We start from the raw sequence: 24,613 nt of genomic DNA, 5'->3' as shown, positions 1-24,613 counted from the left end.
ACTTTGATTTTGATTTTTTATTTTCAGAGCGAACAAGAGAAATCATGTGTTATTTCTTCAATGAAAAAGAAAGAAAAAATGTATGTTGGCAAAATTGGACAGTTATTAGAGCTCTGAATTGACACAGACAGCTTTAATCTAATAATATTCTCTTGAATGATTCTTTAGATCTTCTCTGAGAGTTTCAGTTTTCTCATCTACAAAATTAAGAAACTGGAGAACATAGTCACTAAGGTCCCTTCCAATTCTAACAGCATCTGATTTGAGATAAAAGTCTTCCCAAATATTGTATAGTAAATTTGATTTTTATCATACCAAGATGGCCTTATCTTCCCAATCAGGGCTAATATTTGCAAGCAAACTGGACAGTTATCATATATTCAGCTGAGTTCTTGATGCATCCCCAGATAACCATGGCTCACTGTAAACTATGGGCAGGTAGAAACCCACAAGGCGTTGAAGTTCAGCTATAATTAGCTCTGATAAAATAAGCAGGATGTAAATATGTGTAGAGTTCAGTATGAGTGACTAAAATCACACATATAAATAATGTACGACTGGCAGTTATGTAACCTCTGAAAATAACTTGAAATGGAACTGATAGGGAAGTCAGTGATCATCTAGTCCAGGGGTTCTTAATCCGGAATCCACAATCCATGTAAAGATTCAAGGCATCTACACTTGCCTAGGAAGAAATTACATTTTTATTTTTTACTAAGCTTAGGTTTCCTTTGAAATTTTATGCATTTTGTTTTAGTTTTTTCAACTTTTACCTTCTGTCTTAGAATCAATACAAGTATTGGTTCCAAGGCAGAAGAGAGGTAAGGGTCAGACAATTGGGGTTAAGTGATTTGCCTAGAGACTCACAGCCAGGAAGTTATCTGAGGCCATATTCAAACCCAGATCTTTCTAACTCCAGGCCTGGCTTTCTATCTGCTGTGTTACCTAGCTGCCCCTGTTTTATCCTTTTTAAAGACATTATTCTGAAAAGGGATGCAATGGCTTGACCAGACTGCCTAAGGAATCCATCACACATACACCATTTAAAACCCCTAATATGGCCAACTCTAATATTTAAAAGTGAGGAAAATGTGTCCCAAAGAACTGAAATGGGTTGTCATGGAACAGACCCAGAATCCCTATCTTCTGAGGTTGTTAGAGATAACACAGAACTCTGACACTCATTCACTCTCTTCTCCATGATAGGGAGAAGTTCTCTGGGTTTTTGTGACCCTGCTCTCTCCCGGTACTTTTCCTACATGTCTAAATGCTGCTTTCCGGTCAGCTTTGCTGGATCCCCAGTGATATCACACCCATTAAGCACAGCTGTACCACAAGTTTATCTCCTGGCTTCTTTTTTCTTCTCTTTCTTCTATACTATTTTATCTGGTGATCTCATTAGTTCCCATAAATCTATCCTGTCTATGATATGGTTCTATTTTATTTATCCAGTCCTAACTTCTCTTCTGGCCTCTATTCTCACATTTCCAATTGCCTATTGGATATTTCAAATTGGATGTGTCATAAGGAACTTCAATTCAACAAAGTCAAAACTAAACTCATTATCTTTCCCCAAAAACTCTATAGAGGGCATCATCACCTTTCCTGTCATCCATTTTCCTTTAATCCTTTAATCCTCATTCTCTCTCACCCTATCCCTGTTCTAATAAGTTGACAAACCTTATAATTTCTGCCTTTGCAACATCTCTTATATATCTTCCATCTTTCCTTTGGCATTCCAAAATCCTGGTTCAGGCCTTCATAATCTCATACCTGAACTAATGCCAATGACCTGCTTTGGTCATTTGGTTTTGATCTCCCTGCCTCAAGTCTCTCCTCATTCCATTCTATTCTCCATTTAGCTATCAAATTGGTTTTCTGGACATTCAAGTCTGGCCATGTCAGTCCCAACATCTCTCAACTCTGGGAATTTTCACTTGCTGTTCTCCAAGTCTGCAACCTTCTCTCTCCTCATCTGTACTTCCTGGCTTCCTTCAAGTCTCAGCTAATATCCTGACTTCTGCCAGAAACCTTCTCCCGTCCTCCTTAATCTCATTGCCTTCCCTCTGAAATCACCTCTAATTTCCCCTGTCTATATCTTATTTTTACATAGTTTGCATGTTGCTCCTTGAGAATAGGTCCATCTTTTGCCTTTCTTTGTATCACCAGTTTTTATCAGTCTGGCAGGTGTGCTTAATGATTGCTAGTTGGCTGAGTAGCTTGGGATCATTAATGCTCCAAATTCCTCCCTCTTCCTTGTCTGTTGCCTCCAGTCTCTACCCTTTGACTTCTAAATCTTACTTCTATCTACAGTCTCTGACCTCCAGCATCCACTTCCACCTTCCAATCTCCACCCTCTGCTCTTTACCTCTAGCTTCCATCTTTGGCCTCCTCCTTCCTCTGATGTAATGTGTTGGTAAATGCATATATGACTAGAAATATCTGTCTTCACAGGATAGTTGGTATTATCTGTTATTTGATACCTCATTTCCTCTATTGCTTTTTTAATATTAAAATATTTCATCCATTTCATGGTTTCCCAAAAGTTTGCCTTTCTAACAACCATTAAAGGCAGCCAAGGAAAAATTTTTCCATGGGGGACTAATTGTCCTGAATCCTATCTCGACTCTCATTAGCCTGCATCTCACTTCAGAGGTTCTAACTCGTTTTGAATCCCAGTTCAGAGATTTTTCAATGACTCCATCCAAGGTCAGAGAACTACATTGAACCCCATCACAGATTGGATAGACTCTCTGATCCCCATCTCAATTCACAGAATATCAGTGACACTCATTCCATATCAGAAAAAACTTACTGACTCCTCTTCCATCTCTGAGACATATAGTGATTCACATTCCAGACCACAGACTCTCACTGACCTTCATCTTCATCTTCATCTCATCTCAACTGTCCCCGTCTCAGTTCGGAGATTACCATTGAACCCTATTTCAAATCAGAAATTCTCAAAGGTCTATCTCCATACAGAGATTCTCACTGAGCTCTATCTCACACCAAAGACTTATTTACACCCATATCAGTTCAGATACTACCTCTGATCCCTGCACCAGAGTAAATGCTCTCTGCCCCCTCTCCCAACCCAGAGACTCTTTATTATCCTCATCTCACCTCAGAGATTCTAATAACCTCCTCTCAGCAGACACTCCCATTGATTATTGCTTTGAGGCAATGAAAGAGAAAGGTTTTGTTCACATCACAAATTTCCACTGTCTTGGAGAATGTCAAGAAATAGTCTAGGCAGGGAAGGATAGAGTTCATAGCCAAGTCACAGACATTCTTTTATTTCTGTCACTCTCTAGTAGACCAGCCTCCCAAATCTTTCCCTACCCTGCTTCTAGTTTCTCCTGGTCTCTAGGGTACTTTGATGCCCAATGGCTCTTGGATCTGAGTGCATAAATCAATGGGTTGACCTATCACCATAGATATATGTATATGTGAGACAGAGAAGAGAGAGAAGGAAGGGAGAGATAGAGAGGGGGAAGAGAGAGAAAAGGAGGGAGATGGAGAGAGAGAGAGACAGACACACACAGACACACAGAGACAGACAGACACACAGAGACAGACAGACATACAGAGACAGAGACAGAGAAGACAGAGAAGGTGGAGAGAGAGACACACACACAGAGAGACTGAGAGAAAGAGATGAACAGAGAAGAGACAGATAGATAGAGAGAAAGACATGGAGGGAAGGAGAGGAGGGAGGGAAGGAGGGAGAGAGAGAGAGAGAGAGAGAGAGAGAGAGAGAGAGAGAGAGAGAGAGAGAGAGAGAGAGAGAGAGAGAATTAGTATCCATGTACCAAATGACTTTACAGCAAACTATCAATTGTGGTTATAGCTGTTTTAGTTGTTGGGAATAATTAAGTGGCACCAGCAGAAGGTATGGAGAAAAACTGTAATCATGCTTTTCTTTAGGCCCCTTAACAGAAGTTCCAAGGAGAGTGAGCCTGCAGGGAGTCACAGAAAAATCTAAAGTGACAACTACAAGTATTTTACCCAGTTACTTATATTGAGAATGTCCTTCTGAATTGAATATATAGCTTAGATTTCTTTTAAGTCTCCTTCTCTAAATTTTACAGGTATGCAGCACTACTTGGGTATTACTTGTCTTTATTTATTTCTAGAGATTGTAGGAGGCAGTTCAGGGAATTAGAATTACCTCTCTGTACCCAGTTGTGCCTCAGAGGAACTTGCAGGGATAGTGGCACAACTAGAGAGAAACTGGGATGTGTTGTCAAGCTTCTAGAACTCTAAGCAGTGCTCACTCAAATACAGAAAACAATGCTGGGTTGCCTGGAGAAAGGAGGATGCTGGATTTTTTGAGTCAGTGTCTAGCACCATGCTGGTGATAGGGATTCAAATATGAAAGGAACAGAAGGTGTTCCTGACACCCGAGTGAATTTTTAAATGAGGCCAGAGGTTAGCAGAGCCATTCAATGGCATGAGAAAGGTGTCAGAGTCGGGACAAACTTGTCTGGCACTGCATTCCAACTATAAAACAGAACTGTGCCCCTTCCATGATTGGGATGTCCTGATGGGCTTTCCTCTTTCATAGTGGCCCAGAGTCCATGGTAGAAGAAAGGTCCATCAGTGTCACCTGCTGGGAGAAGCAGAGATGTGCAAGTGGAACCTTAAGGAAGATTATAGCACATAGAAGTTAGTCAACTAAGAGGAAGAAAAAAACTATAACAGAGAATAAGCATGAGTGCCTAAAGTTCTTTGGTTCTCTGAGTACAGATATACCACTAACATTGGTGATTATTTTCTATCAGCTCTGATTTCAACTTGTAATAGATGGAAAATAAAGCTCTTTTGGTTAAATGTAATTATCCTATTATGTGGTACCTATGGCAGAGTTAATATTCCAATTCCAGTGCCTGGGGGACAGCCAGGGGTGGGGATGGGGAAAGGCATTGAGAATAAACCTCAAATCTCAGGATACAAGACCAGGGAGTGGCACTGGAATAGGAAGAAACTCATTTGAAATGTAGGAAGCTCTGTGGATCCCATCCCCTTTAATAAAAAATAGCTAGTAAACCCCCTTACTTACCCCATGGCTGCCCCACAAATGGCTTTCATGTAAAATATCCATGGTTGTTAAATAATCATTCCCCCTGGAGATCTGTCCTATACCCCTTTGGAACAGGCAACAAATCCTAGATCCTCTAACTTTTGGATAGAGAACATGTAATAGGTGAGGAACACTGTAGGTAGTCATTCCCCTTAACTAAAGACACCCAGGGTCAAAACCCTGATCGCTTTGTCCTAGTTACACCACATAGTGGAAAATCACATATGTTCATAATGGAACATAATGGAAACTCACAGATGTTCTGGATGGGAACAAGCCAAATGGAAATTCACTAAATTGTATTTAGATGCTTCATTTTATATGAGAATTTCTGACCTGAGAGAATAGTTTCTTTATCATTTACTTTACAGAAACATTTGTCCTGCATGGAAAAAGAGAAAAGGTATTTTTTAGAGCAAAAAAGATCTGCTGTCCAGGATCATTATGACTGGATTTTGTGATTGGAAACTAGTTGAATGGGAAACATAAAAAAGATGGTATCAATGGTATGCTATTTAACACCTTTCTGAGAACTCAGAACACATTTTTAAGTTTAATCTGCATTATTTACAATTTCTCCATAATTTTATTAGGTCTAGACAATCAAGACAAAAATCAATCAAACCCTGATTTGGAATGTTTGCCAATATCCAAGCTGCAAAAGCTCAAAATGAAAATTTAACAATCAGATTAAAAATAATCAGATTTAAAAATCAGATGATTTGAGCTAATTCTAACTCTGGGGTAGGGTGGATTAGGATGTAAGGATTTGTCAACTGCCAATCAGATAGGTAGAGCAGGGAGGCAGAAACCCCAAAAAAAGTTGGGAAACTTTGTCATGAAATATGCCAGACTTCATTCTGCAGTAATTATGGTTAAGATCAATGAATCAATCAATAAGAATTTAAGTATCTACTCTTTGCCAGGCACTGTGTTGGGTTCCGGGGATACAAAGACAAAGAATGAAAAAAATCCCTGTTTTCCAGGAGAATTAATTGGGCCTTGATTCAAGGGCCTATTATTCTTTTTATTTTTTTTAATTTCTTTTGCCAATTGATTCCATACAACCCCGCAACTCAGTCATACACCCTTAACTGAGAAATGTATTATTTAAAATTTTCCTCAGTGGGGTGTGTGTTAAGTTTTTATAATCATAATGTCTGAATTATAATCTATAATGCAAGTTAATTTTTACTCCTTTAGGAGTAATCTCAGGGTGGTAATGTGTGATTCTCAGAAGAAATTGTATATTTTATAATCTATTATGTAAAGTTTAAATTCTTTGAGAGTAATTTCAGGATAAGGATTGTGCCATCTCCCCACACCATGAAGATGCCTGAAGAGCCTTCACTGGATCATGATGATCCAAATATGAACTTTGGGGTGCAGTTGATTTGAACTATGGGGGTTGAATGAGTTGAATGCATTTATTTTGAATGGACACTTTATGCCAGAAAAGGGGACTGCCTCCTAAATGGCTTTTGTCAATGCACCAAACATTGGTTTTGTTCTTTCTCCCTTTTATTTCCCTTTTATCTCTAAATTATTGTAAACTCTAATTTGATTATGTTTTCATGATCCATTGGGGAGACTTATCTCCCATTTGAATGTATACTCTTATGCCAATAGGGGACTGCCCCAAATTGGCTTTTTGTCAATGTGGCTAGCTTTTATCCTCTTTTCTTTTGGTTTAAGATCCACCAAAAAAGACCAGTCTTTTTCACTGGATCTCAGTGGGGTAATGTGTTAGTTAAAATCACTTGGCGTTCTATTTGGAAATATTGAGCCTCAAGATATGTAGTGTTTGACAAACTTCCTGTGGACATGTGGGGGACTTTGGGACTACATTTTCCATGATCCAATGGGTTTCCGATTTCTGACGGGATGATGTCAGAGAACAGGAACCAACGTAGAGGGCAGCTCAGCTTATTCGCAGGTCGGGCTTGAGATGACCTCTTTGGCTACATAGACAAGATGGGCACTGGCGGTATTTTTTGAATAGCTTTTACCAGGTGCATGGTCTTACATATGTTTTTTTTATCAACATGGCCATGGCAATTAAAATATTATTTTCTCTTATAATATCAACCTTTATCATTTTTAATCATTACAGAACTTTATATACAACAACAGAAATATTTTTGAAGAATAATTGTGAATGTCCATCTCCTGAGACAGAACTGATAAACAGAAACAAGCAAGACCTTGTTTTATATATAAATATATCTTTTTGCCAAATGATACTTTCTCTAATGCAGAGAGGAGAAGGAGAATGGGAGATGCCCGGGAATTTTAATGTAACAAACAAACTAATTAATATAGAAAAGGAAAAGGACACAGCCATGTCTGTCATTGGAAAGAGTCTGGGGATATCAAGTGATGTGATCTTTAAGCAAGAGGATGAATAAGGTGCAGAGATGGTCCTCTGAGGGGATTTCTCAGACTTGGTATGCCCAGGTGACACTATCCTCTTGTCACTTCTCTTAAGTCCAAGCAAGGCCACTTAATCTTTACCTTTTCTATAGCAGAGTAATTCAAATGATGCAGGCAAGAATTGTGGATATTATAGAGATTGCAGGAGGTACCCTGAATTCCATCCTTGCTTCAGTTCTCATGGGCAGAAGAACTAGCCAGCAATCAATAAAGGTCTATTACTGCCTTTAGATTTTATAAACTGGAGGATAGGTTCTACTAAAACAGTACAAATAGATTGGGAGAATGCATTTCTTCAAACATTATTTTCACAAGACAGGCAAACAAGAAGAAATTATTAAATGTTTACTGTGTGCCAGGAACTATATTGAGTGCTTAGATTAAAATGCAAGCAAAAAGAAAGATAATTTCTTTCCTTGATGAATTTATATTTTAATAAGGGAAAGCAACACAAAAAAATGAACTTAAAAAGTGAGGGGGTAGGGGTAAAGAGGAACCCAACTGCTGGAGCATGGTGGCAAAGTCCAGAGAATCAGAGACACAACCAGGAAGGGAATGGAACAACTCACTAATGGAAAAAGAGGGCCAGCATGATGGAGGGATGTTCCAGGGTGAGAAGGTCCCAGGCACTGAGGGAAGTCCTAGGAAAAGAAAGCAGTTGAATCAAGGTGAAAATGTTAAGAAAATCAGAGGCACAGCCGTGAGGGGAAATGGATAGACATGAGTGGACAAGGGCTTTCACTGCCTTTCAGTATTTTGTCACTAGATGATTTATGCCTGTCTCAATCTAAAATGTTTACATGCAGGAGCAAGGTTCAAAGAAGTGAGTAGGGAGCATTTATTGCTCTCCAAAATGCTTTCATCAAACAATTCGGAACTATTTCTTCCCTAGATGAGATGATTCCTTTTCCTGGTTCAGCCAATTTTTAGTATTCACCACTTCCTGAAATAATTTTGTGCTCAACCTCTACATACCTTGTATTTACTTATTTGTATGCATGTATTCATGTATATGTAAGGAGAGAGAGAGAGAGAGATTATAAGAGATAGGAGAACTCAAGCTTTTAGGTGGGTGTGATGAATAAAGCTTTGGACTTGGAGCCAAGTAGACCTGAATTCAGATCCTACCTTAGATACTTACTAATTGTGTGACGCCAGAAAGATCATTTAACTTCTCTCTGCCTCGGTTTCCTCGTCTATAAAATGGAGATTATAGCACCTACCTTAAGGGCATCAACCATACAATATATGTTGACTCTTTGGAAACATTTTAAATAGATTTTTTCTAACTTGTTCACGTTTTTGATGTGTTGTTTATAGTAGGTGTTCAATAAATGCCCATCAATTGATTATTTGATTTGTTTTAACATTCACCTTTTACCTAAACTAGGGTTGGATTGCAAAATGCTTTTTTCATCTGAAAAGACTTGAAGGTGATTTTGAGTAGTACTTTTCTATTTTTCTGTTTCTTTCATGTCTTTATTCACATGCACAAGCACATACGAATTTCAAGAAGCACCAATCCATTGGAATAACTCCAAAATGAGGGAAATGTAGGTAGGTAGGTGGCTCAGTGGATGGAGTGCCTGAGCTACAAATGGGAGTCCTGGGTTCAAATCTGACCCCAGATACTTCCTAGCTATGTGGCCTTGAGCAAGTCACTTAACTCCCATTGCTTAGCCCTTACTGTTCTGCCTTGGAACTGATACTTAGCATTGGTTCTAAAGCAGAAGGTAAGGATTTTAATTTTTTTAATTTAAATGAGGGAGACTGATGGATAGGAAGAATTAGGATCCCAGTTGCATCTACCACTACATTAATAAAAATCACCTGGACAAATCATTTTCTTTTCTGGCCCTCAGTTTCTTTTTATGTAAAATGAGGGAGTTGTAGTAGATTATTTTGTGGTTAGTAATCTGAAAAAGATCTGGGAGCCTTAGAGGACTAAAAACCTAATATGAGTCACCAAAATGATATAGTACCCCCTAATGGTAACACAAACTTGGGAGAACTTAAGAAAAGCTTAATGTTCAGGACTATGTATATGATTATGTCATCGCTTTCTGCCCTGGACACTTGATAGCTGGTGATCTTTGATGATGGCTGGTATTGGGTTTAGTATTGCATTCACAGGTCCAGGATCTCTCCTCTGTAAGAAAAAACTTCTTAATCATTGAAGCTATGCAAATGTATAATGATATACTTTGGGAGTTAATGAGTGCCCTTCCACTATCTCCAGTTGAATAACCACTTTGGGGTATGTTGTAAAGCAGATTTTTACAAAGTTACAGATTGGAACTGATGGCCTCTGTGGTCCCTTCTAGCTCTCCAATTCTGCCTAGATCCCCTCCAGCTCTCATATTTGCAGAAGGGGTCAGTATTAACCTGGAGAATATGCAGGTAATTTTTTTTTTGGCACCATCTCTCCATCTTCTGACTCCACTGCTATTTTCAAATCTGGGCTTCCCTGAACAATCTTTTCTCTTCCCCTGAGTCAAAGGAAACAGGACTGTTGCTTCAAGCCCAAGTAAGTCTACTGGCAGGGTTCAGTCCAGAATATTGACTGGATTCTCTGTCCTGACCCAATCCCAGCACAAGAAAACTTTGGACTGGATGTAGCAAAACACAGCCAATCAGCACTTTTCTTGCTTTCCTTTTCCTGCAGAATTCATTCATTTTTGAAAGTAGGATTTATGCCCTTGGCACAAAATAACTCTTCCAGTCCACACTGGGGCCACACTCCTACAGAGAGAGAGTTGCCTTCCATGTGTCCAGTCTTCTACCCAGCACTTGACTCTCATGCTATACTTCAGAGAGGGGAAGGAAGGAAACACATTTGTGGGTTTGGGGATTTTGGGTGGGTTTTTTTGGTTGTGTTTTTGAAGGAAATAAAAAGCAATTGTTTTTCTCTCGCTTCAGTGTTCTCATTTCCTTTGTTTATCTCCTCAGTGATTTGAGTTTGGGTCTGGTTCTCACTAAAAGTCACTTCTGGAGAAGTTCAAGAAGACACCTTGCAAAAAGTTTGAAACTCTCCATACCATGGCAGTAGAGAAGTAGTGTGGAGCAGCAGAGTCAGTATCACTGGGCATGGAGTCAGGAGGTTGGAGCCTTGGCTTCAACATTTTACTAGCCATATTCCTTTGGGTGACTATGACTCACCCAAGTCTCTGAGCCTCATTTTCTTCATCTATAAAAGTGAAATAATGGCACCTACCCTTGTCACCTTTCAAAAGGTAATTGTGAAGGATCAATGTCAACAAAATCAATTAAATATTAAATATCTATTATGTGCTTAATGGGAATCTAAGTCATGAATTAGATCAGTGATGGGCAACCTTTTGAGCTTGGTGTGTCAAAATTCACCAAAAAACTGAGCATAACTCGGGTGGTGTGTTGCTTCGAGAAAAAAATCATAATTTTGCAATATTTATAGTTTAAATTTAGAAATGTATAATTGTAATATATAACTGTATTTAGTAAACCAAAATAGGTAAATTAATATAGGTAGAATTGTCATCTATAGTGCACAGAGTGTCTACACTACATTACAACAAATGTTTCATCCTTGGCATGTGGCCCCATACTTCTCTGTATGCGGTCACATGCAGCCACGTGTCATTGAAAATGGCTACGTGTGTCAGTGGTGACACACATCATAGGTTTATCATCACTGGATTAGATAGAGCACTGAACTGGGAATCAGGAAGACTCATTCATGAGTTCAAATTTGGTCTCAGATACTTACTAGCTGGGAGATTCTGGTCTTCACTTAACTCTGTTTGCCTCAAATTCATCTGTGAACTGAGCTGGAGAAAGAAATAGTAAACCACTCTAGTGCTTTGCCAAGAAAACCCTAAAATGGGGTCATAAAGAGTTGGACACGACTGTAACTACTACTACAAAATGTGCTTAACAGCAAACTGAACCAAAATAAAATTATTATAGCCATCATGTAACTTAGAAACTAGTAGAGATTATTTTAGGCTTATTTACTGAATCTATCCCTACTACTACTCTAAGAATCTTGGCTTTGAGATCAAAATTATGCAGTCAAGGCTCATGAGCTCATAGTTCCCTTAAATTTTCTCCCTCCCAGCCCAATAGTTATTGAAACACTTGACTTCACACAGTGTTCAAAAACAACTCTTGAACACTTAAATAGAGGTGATCACATGGATGACACATATCACAACCTGTCCATTCTCGCCTGTACTGTGTAATTCTTATATATGTCCTTGGCAGAAAATAGCCAAGAGAGGATTCTACCTCCTGGAGGTAGGGGTATCATTTTTTCTTAACAGGTAGAGGATTCCGTTGAAGCAACCAGGCTGCCTTTGTCCCTAGCTCTTACTACTTAACAAACGCATCTTCCTTTTCACTCATAATTCTTCCATTGCATCCTTTATGACAGGTGTCAAACCACAGAGTCATAAATACTTCAGATTGCAGGGAATCAGATCAAAATGTAATTGGGAAATATTTAATAAAATAATTCACAATATAATATCAAAAATCTTGATTTGTAGATTTTTAGGTCAATATGCAGCATACAGAGATTCTTATGGAAACTTTAATGGCCTTTCTATTTGAGTTTGACATCACCACTTTACAACATTTACCCTTTACTCTTGGTTTATAATGTGTACAGCCTACTTAAAACCACCATGTGCCCGCTCCTCTTTATCCTTTGGGTGATTCTCAAGCTTGGTTTCTTTTAAAACTCTAGTGTTTCCCCAGTTGATAAATGGTCAAAGGATATGAACAAGCAATTTTCAGATGAAGAAATTAAAACCATCAATAATCATATGAGAAAAATATTCTAAATCACTCCTAATTAGAAAAATGCAAATTAAAACAACACTGAGACACCACTTCACACCTATCAGACTGGTCAATATGGCAGTAAAGGGAAGTGGTAAATGTTGGAGGGGTTGTGAAATTGATCTGGTAATACTACTACAGCGTCTATATCCCAAAGAGATAATAAAAAATGGGAAAGGACCCACTTATACAAAAATATTTATTGTTGTTCTTTTTGTAGTGGCAAAGAATTTGAAATTGAAAGAGTGTCCATCAATTGGGGAATGGCTGAAAAAAACTGTGGTACCTGTTTGTGATGGAATACTATTGTGCTATAAGAAATGATAAGAAAGAATATTTCAAAAAAACCTGAAAAATCTGCAATAAGTGATGAAGAGCAAAACAAACAGAACTGGGAGATCATTGTACATGGTAGCAGCAATATTGTATGAAGATTATCTGTGAAAACTTGGCTACTCTCAGCAATGCACTGATCTGGGACAATCCTGAAGGACTTATGATGGGGAATGCTATCTACCTATAGAGAAAGAACTGCTGGAGTCATCTTTCACCTCAGTATATTTATGTTTTTATTTTGGGGTTTTGATGATTGTGTATGAGTTTGCTTTTACAACACTGACCAATATGGAATTATGTTTTGCATGATAATAAAAATGAAATTAAAAAAACTCTAGTGTTCCATGACTCACCATCATATAATTTGCACTGGATGCCATCCAACTTCTCAGAAAAAAACAAACTTTTTTTTAAAAAATAGCAAGATTATGATCTCAAGAAAGCATTAAAGACAAAGTACAAAATGTAATACCCCTAATTACCACTTCAGGGCAGCTAAGGTGGTGCATTGGATAGTGTCAGGCCTGGTGTCAGAAAGACCCTAGTTCAAATGTAACCAGACACTTCCTAGCTCTGTGACTCTGGAAAAATCACTTAACCCTCTGTGCCTCTGTATCCTCATTTGTAAAATGATCTGGAGAAGAAAATAGCAAGCCACTAATAGCTTTGCCAAAAAAATTCCAAATGGGGTTCCAGAGAGTCAAACATGACTGAAATGACTGAACAACAACAATTACCACCCCAAGCCATCATTCTTTCCTGTTCCCAATTCCCTTATAACTATAGCACCATTTGCTAGGCATTAGTTAGTCTTGCAAGCTAGGCAAGGTGCAGGGACAGGGTTTAAGACTTGCCATTTAGGTGCTATGACTTAATATATTATCATAATAATATATTATACTATTATTATTTATATATTAATAAAAATAAGTCATAATAGATTTAGATATGAAAGGTGATCTTAGAGACCACAAAATCCAACCCTTTATGGAGAGGAAAGCTATATTAGTTAATATTCTGAGACACAGACCACAGTTCATAGAGCAAAAGAGGCATACAGGGTTTATCCTTAGGATATTTGGGTTTAGGGATTTAGGGTTTGGGTTTGGGGTTTTGGTTTCCTTCCTTAATCCAAGAACTGGGTGTTGGGATTTCTGCTGCTAAAACAGATTTGTCATATTCATGGTCCTGAGGCTGCCTACAGCCAGAACCAAACTAGAAATATAATTAGGAAATGTTTAATAAAGTAAATAAAAATACTGCATAGATAATGTTACTTAGTGGGGTTTTTTAAGTCAGTATGTGGCCCAAAGATGCCTATTTCCACTTGGATTTGATTCCACTCTTCTGAAAGAAGGACTTTAAATGCAAAACCTCCTATGAAGATTTCATAGTTTCTGCTGGGCATGGTAGGTTTCAGGAAGACCAAACAATGAAGAAAATATAGCAGTCCTTTCCAGGACTCCACCTAAAACCACAAGCAGAGAGAAAATCCACTCCACCACTTCTACCCAAACCAGAGACCAGGTCCTGGAGGAACTTAGATCCTGGGACCTCACTCTACAGATCTGTGACTGTCCTTCCACCTCAATTCTGACTTTGTGCATGTAGGGTTCCCCAAACTCCTCCTCGCTGCTGCTCTCTAGCTCTGGCACCAGGAACCAAATGATAACTCTACCCATCCTGATCTCCCAGTATCTTGAGGTTTTTCATTTTCTAGGCATCTTCTCTGACCCTCCAAATCTGTCTCATTTTAGTTCCATTCTGTTCTTACCACTTAGCTCTCCATCTTATCTCCCATCTTCCATATTCCACAATATCATATGAAATTAACTCACTTCTCATGAAAAATGCACGGGATGTGCCCAATTCATTATCCCTGTAAGTTTCTAGCCCACAGTTCTGACCCGGCCACTACTCCCCTTTGATTTCTCCCCCATGATAATTTAAGTTCTGTGAGGATAGATGTTATTTTTGATTTCCGTACTTTTATCTCTAGCACTTAGCAAATAGTAAGTGCTTGATAAGCACATTATCCTTTTTTCGGTGACGTACTCAACAGAGTGGTACCTTGCAACGGAAACAACTACAATACTGGGTCACACAAAACAACAAATACAGCAATACTGGGCCACAACCACCAATGCCCAACAGAAATTATGTAAACAGCAGAGATTACTCAGCAGGCCAAAAAGACTATAAGAGGAGAGGGGAGGTTCAGTGGGAACAGCACAGTAATAATACATTGACAGAGACATTAGCAATCACTTAGCAGTGGAGAGAAGTTGCCTCAGTTTCCTTGCCTGTAAAATGAGCTGGAGAACACAGGAGATACTCCAGTATCTTGGCCAAGAAAACCCCAAATGGGGTCGTGAAGAGTTGGACATACTTGAAGTGACTGAACAACAACACCCAAATAGTAACTCCAGCCATTCTGATCTCCTGATATCTTGAGCCTTTACATTTTCTACACATCTGGATTTTTAATGAAAAGTGAATTAATTTCATATCATATTGTGGAAAATGGAAGATGGGAGATAAGATGGAGAGCTAAGTGATAAGAACAGAATGGAACTAAAATGAGACAGATTTGGAGGGTCAGAGAACATTAAACATCCATAGGGATTACCAGTCAATTGGCATTCGCTGAATTTCTATGAGTTCACAGGTGTTCTGACAATACAACTGAATGTTCCTACTTGCAAAAAGTGACCTTTATGGAACAGAACATATGAAAAATTGTGAACAGTCAGTCACTAACCTCAGCCTACTTGTCAATCATTAATCTGACTGGAAACTCTTCCCGTTGTTCCCATTGTTGTTTCAGTCACTTAAAGCTCAATGTCATAATAAATATAAATATATCTATTACATATATATTAGATATAATATAAAATAAATAGAAATAGAAATAAATATTAAAAATATTAAAACTAAAAATATAATAAAAACTAAATATTACACAAATTAGAAAAAATGTGTGGCAATATCAAACTCATCTATGAAGTTAAAGTTAATTTTCTAAGTGGATATCTGTTCATGTGAGCCATAAACTTTTATTTCTAAATTGAAAACTCTCCTTCCATTGAAGCCCTACCCTAACTCTATCTTTGATATTATTCAGTCATTTCAGGTATATCTGACTCTTTGTAACCCAATTAGGGATTTTCTTGGCAAAGATACTGGAGTGGTTTTCTGTTTCCTTCTCCAGCTCATTTGACAGATGAGGAAACTTGGGCAGACTTAAGTACCTTGCCCAGGGTCACATAGCTAGTAAGTGTCTGAGGCTCAATTTGAACTCATATCTTCCAGATTTCAGGCATAGTGCTCTTTCCACTGTGCCAACTAGCCGCCTAGCTATGTCTTTAAAGATAAGAAATGGGCAGTGAGTTAGGCTTAGTGAATTGAGAGCCAGGTTTAGAGAACAGAGGTCATGGGTTCAAGTCTAGAGTCAGATGTGTGATTGGGCAAGTCATTTAAATCCCTATTGACATCATTACTGCTCTTAGAACCAATGTGCAATATTGATTCTAAAACAGAAAGTCAGGGATTTTTTTTAAGTAGTACAGTATTTCAGGCCAAATTTGAACCCAGGACCTCCTATCCAAGCCATCTAGTTGCCCTTCTAAAAGAGTATTAATAAGGAATAGAAAATAAGACTATTTACCTTTGACCTTTGGGATAAAGAGGATACAAATGATATATTTAGAAAATATTTAATTAACTCTATTTTGGTGGTTACCAAATGATTAGTCAAGTATTCAGGGAAGTTAAATACATGACTATGGAGGATCCAACCAGCCTTGAGACCAGGAATTGATTGGTAAATATTTAACTGGCTCTCTGGGGTAGGGGTGAGTAATGGGGGAATGTATGCAAGATACACTTTTATGTTTAATCTACATTGTTAACATTTTCTTCATCACTTTCTTAAGTCAAGAAATTAACAAAACGATAAAGCCCTAATTTGTAGCATCCTATGATTTCCACCATTTAAAATCTCACACTGAAAATTTAACAATTGGCACTCAAGAGCCTGTTTCAGTGGGTCCAAGATACCCCTTACCTTAGACTTCGGTTTCACTGAACTGAACTAAGTTGTTTAGAAATTTGGCCCAGGAGATTTTTGTCTTTGGCTCCTGGTTTTGACCTTTTATTGTCATGACTATCACAGATCACAGAACCCCGGCCCCTGGCACTGAGGCCACCATCTTCCTTGGTTTCTGAGTTCAGAGACCTGCAGCTCTAGATCCCCAGTCTCAGCATTTGTCCAAAACTGGTTTTCCAGCAGCTACCTTTCCCTAATAATCCTTGGCTCTATATACTCTATGCCACACAAGTGGATTTTCATGAATTTTCTTTTCCAAGGGAAAAGCAGATATATAAATCCAGAAGAAGACTATCCAAACAAACTTAATTTTCACCTAAAATTTCCCAGGCTAGCATGGCCCAAGATGATTTTTTTAAACCTTTACCTTCCATCTTAGAATCAATATTGTGGACTGATTCTAAGTTAGAAGGATGGAGCGGGCTAGGCAATGGGATTGAGTGACTTGCCCAGGGCCACACAGCTAGGAAATATCTAAGGCTACATTGGAACCCCAGACCTCCTGTCTCTAGGTTTGGCTCTCTATCCACTGAGCCATCTAGCTGTCCTCAACAAGATGATTTTTTTCTAGTCTGGTGCACTTAGCTCCTTGATTGAGCTCCAGATGAGAACAGATGAGAATGTCTCAGGACAGAAAACACTTCAAAACTGATCTGAGGATGTGCCTAATCCAGAGGAACTAAGTGGCACTGTGCATAGAGTGCCAGGACTGGGGTCAGGAAAACTCATCTTCCCAAGTTCAAATCTGGTCTCAGACACTTACTGGCTTGGACTCTGGGCAAGTCATTTCACCCCGTTTGCTTCAGTTTCCTCATCTGTCAAATGGGCTAAAGAAGGAAGTGACAAATCACTCCACTATCTCTGCCAAGAAAACGCCAAATGGGGTCAAGAAAAGTTGGTCATGACCAAAATAACAATAACTAATGCAGGAAACTGAGCTCATTTACCTGTTGCATAATTCTTGACTTTGTGGTGTGTGTTTTCTGCCCAGCTTACTTAGAAATGACTTAACTAACAAATTTAACTAACTTACTTAAGCTAACTAACTTAACTTAACTTACTTACTTAACTTCTTCCACTCTACTATCAGGATAAAAGTGAAATGCAAATAAGGGAGTGAGGATGGGAATAGCATTTATATAAAATTTACTATGACACTTCCCAGCTGTGTGACCCTGGGCAAGTCACTTGACCCCCATTGCCCACCCTTACCACTCTTCCACCTAGGAGCCAATACACAGAAGTTAAGGGTTTAAAAAATAATTTTACTGTGTTCCAGGAACTATATTAAGCACTTTTTACAGATAGTATCTCATTCTAGCCTCACCACAACTTCCAAATGAGTGTTGCTATTATCCCCATTTTAGTTAGGTAATGGGGGTTAAGTGACCACACAGAAATATCTGAGGCCAGATTTGAACCCAGCACTACCCATCTCCAGGCCTGGTTCTTGAACCCCTGCCACCTAGCTGCCCCTGGAAAAAAATCCTTACAGAAGGTGAGATGTGCAGGATCTATGGTGTTGGGCCCCATTGCCTAAGCACAAGCCTCTGATAATGAGGGGAATGCCCACAATGATGCCCACCAGGCCCACAATCAGTCCTAGAATACAGACAAGTGTCTCCATTGTCTCAGATGGTGGCGAGAGCATCTCAGGTTCTGTGAGAATGGAAGAAAAATAACGTCAGAGCACAGTTTTAATTTTAGCACCTCAGATCAAAAAGTCATTTTGGGGAGCATTAGGAGATAGGTTTTAGGAAGAGTCTGGTAGAGATAATAAGGAATTGCTCTTTGTGGTGGCAAAAAATTGGAAAATGAGGGAATGCCCTTTAATTGGGGAATGGCTGAACAAATTGTTGTATATGCTGGTGATGGAATACTATTGTGCTGGAAGGAATAATGAATTGGAATGTGAACTGTAATGACCTCCAGGAATTGATGCAGAGTGAAAGGAGCAGAACCAGGAGACCTCATACACAGAGACAAATACACTGTGGCACAATCGATTGTAATGGAATTCTCTACTAGCAGCAATGCAATGATCCAGGACAATTCTGAGGGACTTATGAAAAAGAATGCTACCCATATTCAAAGGAAGAACTGTGGGAGTAGAAATACAGAAGAAAAACAACTGCTTGATCACATGGGTCAATGGGGTTATTATTGGGGATGTAGACTCTAAGCGATCATCCTAATGCAAATATTAATAACATGGAAATAGGTCTTGATCAATGACATATTTAAAACCCAGTAGAATTGTGTGTTGGCTACAAGAGGAGGGTGAAAGAGGGGAGGGAAAGAACATAAATCATGTAATCATGGAAAAATCTTCTAAATTAATTAATTAAATAAAATGTTTCAAATTAAAAAAAAGTGACATGACAATTTGTACTCAAAAAAAAAAAAGGGGGGGGGAAGAGTTTGGTGCTTGAGGAGGGTGGAAGAAAGGAGACATTGAGGAGAGGAGAGGGTCAAGGAGCTCCAAATGTATGGATTCATACCCCAGTGCTTGAAAAGTGGCTTTTCCAGGCCCCAGTGTTCAACCACGCAGTCATAGACATCATCATTCGAGGGGAAGAAAGTGAGGTAATGGAACTTGTGGAAAGAATAGTCATCTCGAGGCAGGAAGACAGTCTCAGCTATCCCTGTGGTGACTGACTGTCCATTGCGCAGCCATGTGACATTGATCACTGGGGGTGAGAACTTATCAATGTGGCAGATGAGCAGATTGGGCTCTTCTGGTTCCACGGGCTCCTTGGGAAATACTGTCACCTCTGGAGCCACTGAAGGAGAACATAGCCTAACTTACTACTGAGTATAGCCCCACATAAAATGGAGGGTTTGGGGAAACACACCTTTCTTAAGCATCCAAACATTTCCCCTTAAATTCCTAAATCAAATCTGTGAAGCTTCATTCTACAGTAATTCTTAAATATGACTGCCTTTAAATTTTTTTCTAAGTTCCATTAAATTATATCATAATAATTTATTATCATTAATTATTTTAAATTTAATTAGTAATTAATTAAATGCTATTAAACTATAACAATTATAATAATAACACTAGTTAACACTAATATAGCAATTGGTAAGTGTCATGTAGAGAACTAAGCATTTTACAACTGTTATCTGATTTGATAATATCTCCCAGGGAGATGGGAATTACAGAGGAGGAAACTGAGGCAAACAGGTTAAATGACTTGGGACACACAGCTAGTAAGTATCTAAAGCCAGATTTGAACTTAGATTTTCCTGTTGCTAGGACTAGTGCTCTATCCACTGTGCCACCTAGCTACTAGTTTGGATCCAAAGTCTTCATTTCCCCTTCCTCTAAGCCCTTTGGATTTTGAGAGCTGACAAGCCCCACTATCTTCCAGGAATGATCTGGGCAGATACCAGTGGTGGCAGGACCAAGGTTCCTAAGTAGAAAGAAGTCATTGAAGAAAGAGTTATGTCTCAGAGGTCCTAGGTTAACTGAACCAGAGGTCTGAGGATTGTGTAGGAGAAACTAAATATTTTTATCCCCTCTGACCCCAACCAAGGCATTGACTACTAGAAACAAAACCTTCTTCTGGGAAGATCCATAATTCTCATGAGGAGAAAATCTGAGTATATTACAGAGCAGGAACCCCGAGCATCCTCTTCCCCATAAATGTCACACTGGCTACTCCCAGGGAAGAAAGAAGAGTGTTTACCAACTGTGGCCCGAGTGTGATTGGTTTGCCTGATAAGGTGATTCAGGTTAGCCATATCCACGGCAATGTTGCCTAACCCAATCTGTGCACTGAAACTGAAGATGTGGCCAAACTCAGGAAGCCGCCAGACTATTTCCTTCCTGTCAAGGTCCACGTGGAATTGCTCATCCCCATCAAATTCATGCAGAAACTGCCCAGATGGTTTGTGGGTCTGAACAAATGTCACAGAGTTGATTACGTGATCTGTAGCAGGAGAGTGAAAGATCACAGAGACATTGGTCACTAAAGGTAAGGAGGAGGGAAAAGGATGTTTCAGAATAATGAGGAATCAGATGAGGAGACAGATATGGGTTGGTTAGAAAAGATGAGAAGACAGACAATATGAGGAAGACAAGAAAAGAGGAAAGAATGGACCTGGGAAGGGAGAAAAGTTGGAGAGGAGAGAAGGAGAAAGATCAAGTTCTTCCTGGCAGAAAAGGGAGATAGAAGAAAATACATTAAACCAAGAAATTTCCCCTTAACAACGTTGATAGGAACAGGAGAAGAGAGAAGGGACTGAATGCTCTGGTGTTTCCACCGTGGGTTTTAGGAGTGTCAGATAATGAGTTGATGTATCTGGGTACTTTGTGGAGGTAGGATGTGAAATTTTGGGGGAAGGAGAATGGAATGAGTACAGAAGTGACACTGGAAAGTCTGTCCTGATACCTGGATTTCCTTGGCTTGAGCCCTCATTTTGCTGGATAGATGTTTTCACAGGTACCTGTGTCTTGGGTTATGGCTTCTAGGACCCCCATACAGTAAAGGAAGGAGTGAGTGATGATGGGAGCTGTGCTCAGATCTAGCCTGGAATAGCATTCCTCAACTGAGCCAATGGAACTTATTGCTGAGACCTTGTTCCCAGTGACATGTGTGATGGAATCTGGCTTCAGGAATATATGATACCAGAGGCCCTAAGGTTACATGGATTCTACATTTTGGATCTTCTGAAATGGTCTTAATTTCAAATATTTAAGCCAAATGTGTGTGGGAATCTTTTGGCAGAGTATATATCTCTTTTTTTTTAACTCTTATCTTCCACTTTAAAATCAATACTATATATTGGTTCCAAGGCAGAAGAATAGTAAAGGCTAGGCAACGGGAGTTAAGTGACTTGCCCAACGTCACACATTGAACCTAGGACCTCTTGTCTCTAGGTCTGCCTCTCAATCCACCAAGCCACCTATACTAGCTGCCCTCAGTGTATATATATATTGATTGTGGAGTAGGAGTGGGAGAGGAATTTGATGGTTGTACTTGGGGGTATTAGTTCATAACTTTAGGGAGTACATATGCCAGAAAGCTGCACTGTAACCTAAGGAGTGACCAGAAAGGGAGGGCTCAGAAGTACAGTCTTGTGAAATCTGCAAAGGGGATAGAGACCCCAAATTCAAAGAATCTGAGGTCTGCAGGGATTCCCAGGCTTCCTATGAATCATTCTTGAAATCTCTTGTGGCCCAAATCCCCTACATGCTTCCAACATAGAACCAGTGACTGGTCACCCAAACTCTGTAATCCTTTAGATGGCACACTGGGTTAGCAGGCAGAAAATGAGTCACTTTAGCAGTAACCTCTGATCACTCTCAGGAGTCCCAACTCCCGAAATAAGAAGTCAGAGAATTCTGCGTGCCATCCCTATATGCTCCAATGTGTCATAGAGCATAGGGGTTATAGATTTAAAGCCAGAAGAGATTTCATAAGAAACCAGTTCAGCCTCTTCATTTAATAGGTAAGGGAACTGAGTCCCACTGAGGTTAAGTGACTAATTCACAGTCACCCAAGTAGTGAGTATTAGAGGTGGCATCTGAACCTAGGACTCCTGACTCTAAAATCTGTTTTATTTATTCTTACGTTATTAATTCCTACTAAAGCTTAGTCCTAGGAGTCAAACAATTATTTGAATATTTACTAATAAAATGTTTCTAATGATATAGATAGCTTCTTCATTCCCTCCACAAGACATGGGCCATGATATTAAGAATTAAATTTCCCAATTCCACCCTGACACTCCTGAGGAGGAGAGTTAGCCCTTCATTAGAGACTGTAAAATCTGTACCTGACAACAGAAAAGACTCACCATTCATAGCCCAGGCTCTCTGTTTGATCAGCAGGGCAGCCAGGCTGAGGATCCCCAAGATTGAGATGAGGCTGGAGGTCATTCTCCTTTCAGAGACAAAAAAGTTGGAATCTTTAAAGGCACCTGAGACACCAGGGCACAGTTCCAGACTGGTTCAGGTTAACAGCCCAGAAGGAAGGAATCTTCACTAAGTAAGTGTGTCCAATCAAGAGACAGCCTTTGAGTTGATGCCTCTGTTGCCTGGTAAAGAGTCTAAGAGAAGAGGGAAGAAAATACTGAAGTATTGGAAACTCACATTTATATGTAACTGAAATGAAATAATATCTAAGTTTGGCTAAAGTTTAATAGACTCTACATTTAAAAGCAACTAATTGGAAGCTTTCAAAAGCTTATAAAACTTTAAAAGCTTTACAATGCAAAATAATCTTTTCTAGCAAACACTAGTATCTACTATATGATTTCAGAAGACATTTTTAATGTATATAACCAGATGGAATTTAGTTTATCCTCATAAAACTGTTATTTTTTATTTTAAAATCCTTGTATATATGTATATAAATATCCTTATTATTTTATATATATATATAAAGATGCATGAGTCCATTATGAAATAGCATAAATTGTATCATTAATCATCTGTTCTTAAATTGCAAATTTCTAGAACTTAAATAATGTTTTAACTAGAATTAGAAATGCATTTTAATACTACATGCAGATTTTAATAAGAATACATAACATTTCATCTCCTTGTGTCAAACTGGGACACTCAGTTGATAAAGAGGAATCTCCATTTGGTTTATTGTCTGAGTATTTGCACCATGTTCGATTGCCACTTCTGGTGAAGCCTGGGAGAACCCCAGAAGGATACCTACAACATAATAGATCTGATCATTAAATCTAACTCTGAAGGACTCAGATGATTTGCTTCTACAATAAGAAGCAAAGAAGAGAGCATCAAAATTGGAGGTAGGAGACATATTTGTAATTCTTGGCTTTGCTGTGAACTACACAACATGGGGTATGACATTGAGAATGAAGTTCCCTGTATTGCCAAATGAAGGGTTTGCTCTAGATGATCCCTAAAATCTTTGTTGCTTTATAAAGATGTTTCAAAATCTTAAGACTCAGTGAAAGAACTCATGTTCACAAGAACAAGATAAAGTCTAATAAAGCAACTTCTTAGAAGCACAATGTGGAAGAGCATGGAATCATTACCAGCTCTGTGCAATATATGGGAAAATTATATCCCTCCTCTGCATCTCCCCTTTCCATTAAATACTTTCAATACAGCCTAGAAGTTTTTCAGCATGACCCAGACCTCTTTTTCTCTCTCCTCATCTCCTCCAGCACTACCTCAGTGTAATGTCAGTGACAGACACTCAATCCCATTCTCCATCCTCAACAAATACATGCATGTTTATATAGCCAAACAAGATGAGCTGAGTACACTCTAGTTCCTTGGGACTTGCAACAACTTTAGCTCTGAGACACGAGGAAAAGAATCTTTTCAATTTTGTTTCTAGTGGACTTATGGTGGGATTTTTTTAATTGTGCATAAATGGCTATGCTATACACACAGGAGCTGTGTAGTATAAGCAAAGGTGAACAATTTGTTGCTGTTGTGTTGTCGTTGTTGTTATTCAGTCATATCCAACTTTATATGAACTTATTTGTCCATTTGACTTCTTGGCAAAAATACTGGAGTGGTTTCCCATTTCCTTCTCCATTGAGTCTTTATTTTATAAATGAAGAACTAAGACAAATAGAGATTAAGTGATTGCCTAGGATCACACAGCTAATAAGTATCTGAAGTCAAATTTGGGTTCGGATCTTCCTGACTCCAGATCCAGTGCTCTATCCACTATAGTGCCTAGCTATGCCTGAGCAGAGTTTAGTGAATGGCTTGGGAAGAGGTGGACCTTGTCTTACCCCTTCCTGAAAACAAACACCCTCGTCTGAGGGGATCCACTCATTGTAGGGGCTAAAGTCAGAGACAATTTTATCAGGATTGGGTACCAAGT

General features: G+C 38.9%; 2 protein-coding genes across 2 annotated transcripts in view; both read right to left on the bottom strand.

Annotated features, from left to right (window-relative positions):
- The window catches only part of LOC123246362 (scavenger receptor cysteine-rich type 1 protein M130-like), a 72,399-nt gene extending 58,041 nt beyond the window's left edge, over window positions 1-14,358 (bottom strand). Inside the window, exon 1 of the mRNA XM_044675269.1 lies at window positions 14,241-14,358. Within this exon, the coding sequence (XP_044531204.1) occupies window positions 14,241-14,358 (118 nt within the window). The remainder of the gene's footprint in view (window positions 1-14,240) is intronic.
- Window positions 14,359-18,273: 3,915 nt separating this feature from the next.
- On the bottom strand, window positions 18,274-22,683 carry LOC123245192 (RLA class II histocompatibility antigen, DP alpha-1 chain-like). The gene is made up of 4 exons (XM_044673956.1): window positions 22,593-22,683; window positions 20,480-20,722; window positions 19,286-19,567; window positions 18,274-18,443 (listed from the first exon to the last, which is right to left on the bottom strand). Exons 1-4 carry the CDS (start codon window positions 22,672-22,674, stop codon window positions 18,274-18,276), a joined length of 777 nt encoding a protein of 258 aa, XP_044529891.1. The 5' UTR covers window positions 22,675-22,683.
- Between the last annotated feature and the right edge of the window lie 1,930 nt (window positions 22,684-24,613).

The sequence above is a fragment of the Gracilinanus agilis genome, chromosome 4 (assembly GCF_016433145.1).
Source record: "Gracilinanus agilis isolate LMUSP501 chromosome 4, AgileGrace, whole genome shotgun sequence".
Lineage (NCBI taxonomy): Eukaryota > Metazoa > Chordata > Mammalia > Didelphimorphia > Didelphidae > Gracilinanus > Gracilinanus agilis.
The sequence above is the reverse complement of the archived record's forward strand: the minus strand, read 5'-3'. Positions and strand labels throughout refer to the sequence as shown.